Consider the following 7,647-nt stretch of genomic DNA (forward strand, 5'->3'; position numbering starts at 1 on the left):
TGCTGAAACAGATCCACACACTGGCATACAGCACAGGCCACTAACCACCTGTGCATGCTGGAATAGATCCACACACTGGCATACGTGCATACAGCACAGGACACTAACCACCAGTGCATGCATTGCTTATATGCTGAGCCACACAACAGGCTTCAAGGATGACAAGTTGACATGGACACATTTGATCTGGCCAATATCATCTTCTTCTATAAACTGAAGAGTTTCAGTTGTCTCTGACTGCAGGTTTCTGTTGTTTTTATGGGCATCACAAAATGGTGGACCATCAAAAGCCATCACCCAGTATTTGTCACAGCATACAGTATTACACACTAAAATCTCCAGGGAATATTTCCCATGGGCCTGTGGCGATCTTTGTTTGTTGAACAAAAGCACCATGTCCTTAAATTGCTGGATGAATCACTCAGAGAAGGAAAAGCAACAGATGGGCAGAAGAAAAGATGGATTAATTACAGAGCTGGTAGCATATGGGGAGTCCAATACTGTCACCAGCACTCTTTATTGTATTGAGAAGGGGAAATTGGCCCCCTACTGATTTGTTGTGAAACTTTGAGCAAACAGCGGTGCCTCAGGGGGGGACAACTCATAATTATCCACGGGTGTCCAGCTCGCCACACACACACACACACACACACACACACACACACACACACACACACACACACACACACACACACACACTGCTGACCACGGGTGTCCAGCTCGCCAGAACCAGTCACCATGGAACACGCTCAGACTGGTAGGGTGTCAATCTAAGAAGGAGCAATCAATAACAACACCACTTATGTAACAGCAGTGTGTTAGGGTGTATGATGGGGGATCCCTGTCCTGCTAACGTGCATGTGTGTGTGTTTTTGCCTCTGTTACATAGTCATCTATCTTTGTATGGCTACCTCCCGTCTAATCTACTTTTGTCTGTCTGTCTGTCTTTCAGGGCCCGACTCAGTGGCACATTGAGGTTATCATGGAGAAGCTTCTGCGGACAGTGAACCGAACGGTCATCTCCTTGGGTCGAGACTCAGCACTCATCGTAAGCCACTCTCTTTGACTCCTCATCGTCTCTCTGCCTCCTTCTACACCCCGCCCCCTCTCTCTATCAGCTGTGAAATCCTGCAGTGACATGGTTTTCATCACCCTCACAGTTGCTGAAGGACCAGGCACGCACAGCACCATGGGTCACATTTCACCAATCCACACACTTTCACGCTCTCATCTCTCTCTCTCTCTCTCTCTCATCTCTCTCTCTCGCTCTCTCTTTCTCTCGTTCAGCAGACATGAATTATTCCTCTGTACACACACACAGACACACAAATACAGCACAGATGCAAAAGCAGCAAAGTTGGCAAACAACAGAATATAGTTATCAGTTGTATTGAGATCTTTGTTCACTGCTGTCACCCAGCATGACTGCTGAAGAAAAGGCTTTTGAATGTCAGCCTCCCTGTAATCAGCACCATTTGAAGAATCCTCTAGTGAGCTTCTTTGGCTTGAGAAGTAAGGGAGTGGAGTTAAAGAGGCGTAATAGAGTTTTCAGGTCATCCCTTGAGCCTGCCATGTCTCCCTTTTTGGCTTTGTTGCGCTAGAAGCAATCTGTGCGCCTCTGATTGTATTATGGACTTAACATAGTTTAGCCTCATATTTAAGGGTGTGATGCGTGATGAAAGCATCATGCATGTGTAGGTTGTTCTTGAGCCTCTTGTGTGAGTGACGGCCCAGGGTCACCCCTGTTGATGGCTTTAATGTGTCCCCCCCCCCCCTTCCCCCCTCCCTCAGCCTTCTCTATCATGCCAGCTGGAGAAACGAGGGCTTTAGTGAGCACCCTCTCATCCTCTCATAGTACCTGAGTGGCACTGAAAAGCTCACCGGTGTTCTTGGCTGATCAGCATGAGGGCTAGCCATTGAGTGTAAGCTGTGTCCAGGCCTCTGATGTCAGCCCGTCATAGGTGTCCACGCTCCCCTGACTCTCTTCTCCCCTCTTCCCTTTGCATTCACATATGCCAATGCCCTCCACATAGATGCATTTAAGAACGCCTGGGTCACTGACCAACTTGTCATGGCTGCCAGTATTGTGTGTATGTCTGGGGCCCCCTGCCTGTCAGACCTGCACAGCCACACACGTGTGTGTGTGTGTGTGTGTGTGTGTGTGTGTGTGTGTGTGTGTGTGTGTGTGTGTGTGTGTGTGTGTGTGTGTGTGTCAGTGTGTAATCCTGCCATGAGCAGTAGGCTGTCAGAGCGGCCCCTAGCGAATTAAGTGATCACAATGGCTGCACTGAGCAGCTACACACAGCGTGTGTTCACTCGTGTGGCGGTCAGCCCTCTTCACGCAGAGCTGCCTGAATGTTGCACTCACACACACTCTCTCTCTTTCTATCTCTCTCTCTCTCTGTCTCTTTCTATCTCTCTCTCTCTCTTTCTCTCGTTCACGGCACCATGTGCTACCGCTCGATTGCATGTTGTCCACAGCGGAGCCATCAATGTTTACAGTTTACTGGCAGCTTAGCATCCATCCATACAAGATGTGTGCTGTGGTCGACATAATCACTCTTGCTGCCACTGTTGCCTTTCGCTGTGTGTGTGTTTGTGCTGGTCTTTGGGGCTTGTGTGTGTGTGTGTGTGTGTGTGTGTGTTTGTGCTGGTCTTTGGGGCGTGTGTGTGTGTGTATTTGCGCTGGTCTTTGGGCCGTGTGTGTGTGTGTATTTGTGTGTGATGGAGCATTGTGCCACAGCTCAAGCACGCCCCGGTAGCTCCAAGCTCTGAGGCTGAAGTGTGTGACACACTGTATTGGAGGGCTTTCAGCCCGTGGTGTGTCCAGGACCCACCCCTCACAGTGCAGGCATGGTGGACAGTTTGGGATGTTTGTATCTGTGGACTCTCAATGCTGCTTTTAAGATTAGCATTAAAAGCCCTCCATGACTATTTAATGATCAATAAAGTCAGGCTGAATTTTTAAAAGGCAGAAGCTCCAGCAAGGATGAACAGTTCATCTGCTCTTCTGCACACACTTTCTACCCAATTTTACTCTTGATCTTTACTCTTTTACTTTTTTTGCGCGTGCATAATACATTTGTGTGTATGTGAGTGACCTTACATATATATTAATATATATATATACAGTATACATAATATATATATATATATATATATATATATATATATATATATATATATATATATATATATATATATATATATTATAAATATATATGTGTGTGTGTGTGTGTGTTTGTGTGTGTGTGTGTTTGTGTGTGTTTGGGCATATGTGTTTGTATGTCATGGTACAGCAGTGTACTGCAGAAAGCCCTTCAGAGCTTCTGACCTTGTCCCTGTGTGCATCAGCCGTACATTTAGATTTATGTATTAACTTTTTTTCTCTCTCTCCTCTCCTCTCCTCTCCCTCTCTCTGGTGCCGTCAGCTGAATTCAGATGAGAGCGATCACTGGAGTTCGTCGCAGCTTTGCAGCTGTTTTATTTCTTGCCTCTCCTCTTTCCTCTCCTGCTATGCTATGAGTGCAGCGTCGCCCCTTCTACATGCCCTGCACAGTTTCCTCCTCCTCCAATCATTTACAGATGCAAGGCAAAGTGTGTCTCTGTGCATAAATATTGCAGGTCTACACCTGACTCTCTCTGCTTGTTTATCCACTGCAGTGTGTAGTGAGATGCTGTGTGAGCATCAGAAAGCTCCTTCATGCTGCTGCTCACACGGAAAGCACCGCCAAGCAGGTGGGCTAGATATTAGGATAGTTGTCTCCTGCCTGCAATCATTCTTTGTTTTCTGCGCGGCTTTCTGCATTGCGCTCGGTCCCTAAGCAACCTCCTGCCTCTGCTCTCCTAGAACCTCTTTGTGTTGTCAATAATGATTTTTCTCCTCTGTGTACTGCATATATGTTGTTTGTTTGTTTGATTGTGTGTGTGTGTGTGTGTGTGTGTGTGTGTGTGTGTGTGTGTGTGTGTGTGTGTGTGTGTGTGTGTGTGTGTGTGTGTGTGTGTGTGTGTGTGTGTGTGTGTGTGTGTGTGTGTGCGCGCGCGCATTCCCTCATCTGGGAGTCTGCAGTGTGGAGAGAGAGAGAGAGAGAGAGAGAGAGAGAGAGAGAGAGAGAGAGAGAGAGAGCGCGAGAGAGAGAGAGAGAGAGAGAGAGAGAGAGAGAGAGAGAGAGAGAGAGAGAGAGAGAGAGAGAGAGAGAGAGAGAGAGAGAGAGAGAGAGAGAGAGAGAGAGAGAGAGAGAGAGAGAGAGAGAGAGAGAGAGAGAGAGAGAGAGAGAGAGAGAGAGAGAGAGAGAGAGAGAGAGAGAGAGAGAGAGAGAGAGAGAGATATGCAGGGGGTGTGCCCACTGTATTGATTGACACTGGAAGGCTCTCTCTCTCTCTCTCTCTGTATGTCCTGCAGCACAGCCCTGTTCTGCCTCAGGTGCTGCAGGATGGTTGCAGGAATGTTTTCCGAATGTTCCCACCTGCATGTAACATTCTAAGCCAGTCAGGCCAATGGGCAGGGTGCCTGGCCTGGACATTTCCTGTTTTGAGGATGACTGCTCAGATCCTGATTGACAAAGCATATTTCAACTGTCAGTAGATGTGCTGCCTGAGCGGTCAAGGCCTGGCAATTGGCTAGCCCTGTTAGACTGTGACTATTCCTAGCTGGGCACTATGAGACTAACAACAGTGAAGCAGTGGTTCAAGTGGGTCTCATCAAACACAGACCTGCACAAACAGGGTGGGTGGGTGAGGTCTTAAAACTGGTGCAGAGGATCATGGTGTACCGTAGAGAATAGTTAATCTCCTAAAGGCCATTTGGGAGTGCTGTATCACATAAGTACATGCTCAGTTCTGTGATGAAGCCTTACTCCTGCTAGAATGGCTTCTCTCTGCTTGTGCTTTCGCTCCAAGCTCCTAGTCCATCATGCCTGCCCTCACTCCCATGTCCCACAGGGCCCTCTACACAGTAGGGCTCAAATGCCAGGTATACCTAAGCTTTAACAAAAGAGATCTCTCTCTGTAACATCACAAGAGCTTGAAACATCTTTTGATTTGCCAGTGCGAGAGTTGTGATCTGTGTTCCCCATGGGACACATCTGGCCTGTGGGGACCAGGGAGGGACACTTAAAAGATTAAACCTGTACAGAGAGGGAACAAAGGAGAGAAGTGCACACACATAGCCTTGTGTTGCGCACACCATTTTCTAGTCTTATCAGTCTTTTCAATCTCAGTGGATCTGTATGAGGGAATTTGATTAGCTTGTGGAGGAACAATAGTGTTTTGTGAAGCCCTTTCTGGTTGCCGTCCACAATAACACAGCAGTAATGCTCTTTCAAAATCACAACCTGCCCCTTCTGAGAAAACAAAGCGCCTTAGGAATATCTTTGTTCAGTTCAAAATAGCCTCAAACGTTAGAAAATAATACCCTGGAGTACGTGGCACTATTTTCATGTTTTATTTTGTATATTAAATGCATTTTTGTTTTAATTCTTTTAAAAACAGTATAAAATACACAATATTGCACATAATAAATCAATTGCACTTCTTTAAGGGACAGAGAAACATCTATGTCTGTCTTTTTTTAACGCTACAGTAAAACTATTCCAGAATTCAAACCCTTGATTTACAATATAAGAGGTGATGAAGAATAAGATGGCGCCAACAGAAAGCAGAGGGTAGGAGGCCTGTGGGTCATCTTTCAAACTCAGCTAGACCTGGCTGGACCGGATCTCCATGTATGTTTGTGGTTTTCCTCCAGAGTGACTGGATCAATATGCCCTTTTTAACGACACTTTGGCATGTTTTCCTGTGTGGGGCAGTGCTTTTTGGCTTTGTTAGTGACTGGAACAGTATTCTCTGCTAGCTGTGGAGTTCAGTTGATCCCTATCAATCGTAGGAATTCTAAGTCCTCCCTCTCTGAAATGTCTTAAGCCCCGTTACGCTGTACAACATAGAAATCGTCTCGCATCACACAAGCACATTTCTTTCAGGGGCTTTCTAACCATCGCTTTTACAGATCAACATGGGGTGCTAGGCTTTATTATAACAACAATTATAATATTAAAAGTATCCTTAACCATTTTGAGTTAACATTTTAGAAATTGCTACTTTTTATGTATTTGCTGAAAAAGCTAAAAAAAAAAATCTGTGGATTTAAACTGGTGTGTAAAAAGCATGCAAGGCAGCAGCTTGCACACGGCACCAAAATGATCTGTTTCACTCCTGATTCACCTGGAGAGTGTGTGTGTGTGTGTGTGTGTGTGTGTGTGTGTGTGTGTGTGTGTGTGTGTGTGTGTCTGGGACACAGTCACTCCTGATTCACCTGGAGTCTTCAGTCTGTGTGTGTGTGACAGTCACTTCTGATTCACCTGGTGTCTTCTCTGTGTGTTTGGGAGTATGGGTGGAAGTGATTCTGAAAAGCAGGAAAGGACAATCAGTACTGGTCATGTCTCCTGGAGCGTAATCGTGGACTGTTGTCCTTCTTACACTCTGTCCTGATGGTGGCAAAGGGTGTCTTTTTCAGTGCACTTTTTTTGTGTGTTATTGTAACGGACAGTGTTATGATTGACTAGCATAGAATGTGCATGAGAGGTCGTTTACTGTGGGTTTAAATATTTAACATGGACAAACCCCTTAGTTTAAATAATGTGATCATTTTAAATTCATCATCTCATAGCCTAATGGCTTCATTATCAGATGATCAGATTATGAGAGTGAATGTGAAATTATGAATCGTATCAAAATCATTAGCTGTTACCAAATATGTAATCAATCTGAAAGCAGCCTCACAGTCCAATAAATCTGATAAGTGAGATATAGTTTATATGTGTTTATAGAAAATCATGTTGTTTTGTAGATGCTTTAATAGGTGAATCTAGAAAAATAAGTGTTCGTCGCGTATTCCGTATATTTTCTTCTTTTCAAAGTCAGTGAATGAAGGAAAATGTACTGGTAATCCAGATCTACAAACTCCCATTGATCTCAATCTCTTTTCCACCACTGTCTCAGATTATGAAAATATAATCCACATCTGTCCTGATGCATGTGATGGCTCCTTCATTAGTCCACTGAATGGTCGCTCTTCTTCCCTCAGTCTTACGGGACCATTTATGTTAACCAGTCTGTAATTTGTGCTTTGTCATTATGCTGATATGATATCAGTGGAGATTAATCAAAAACAAAAGAATAAACTCTCCTTTCCATCCCAGACCTCCTGTTGCTTACTTCACACGAAAGAGTCATGAAATCTTAAAATCCAATTAAGCCCAAACATTAATTAAAAGAGGTATTTGTAGCCTATAAATACGGGATTGTAAGTCCATAGGCATAAACCGCATGAAAAAAAGATCAAGTTAATCCAATTATGCTTTTCACCTTGCTGATCTGCAAGTAAGTTGCCATGATGTAATTTCACGCTCTGCTTCAGAAAATTAGTTCAGAAATAAATTTGAATCGTTTTTTGGGAACCATGACAAAAATATTCAATTCTCAGCCAGGTTGGGACAGTTCCCCAATCATTCCCACACTCTGTGCGGGCCATGCCATTTCAAAAGCCAGGTGGAGGATCCAGGACGCGCACCAAGCAATGTTGTGTGTCATTGGCTGTCAGAGTGGCTGGTCATAACTTCTTAAAAAATATATTCATTTACTTTCTGGCTC

At 44.7% G+C, this 7,647-nt stretch overlaps 1 protein-coding gene across 7 annotated transcripts in view; it reads left to right on the forward strand.

Annotated features, from left to right (window-relative positions):
* Positions 1-7,647, forward strand: part of dock1 (dedicator of cytokinesis 1) — a 219,349-nt gene that overhangs the window by 85,980 nt on the left and 125,722 nt on the right. For all 7 annotated transcript variants that reach the window (XR_013968570.1, XM_080834740.1, XM_080834744.1 and 4 more), the window contains one exon: positions 953-1,048. Coding sequence is in view for 6 of the 7 variants with exons in the window: in XM_080834740.1 (XP_080690866.1) it covers positions 953-1,048 (96 nt within the window). In the remaining variant the exon portion in view is untranslated. The remainder of the gene's footprint in view (positions 1-952; positions 1,049-7,647) is intronic.

Source organism: Sprattus sprattus (assembly GCF_963457725.1).
Source record: "Sprattus sprattus genome assembly, chromosome: 3".
NCBI classification, from domain to species: Eukaryota; Metazoa; Chordata; class Actinopteri; order Clupeiformes; family Clupeidae; genus Sprattus; species Sprattus sprattus.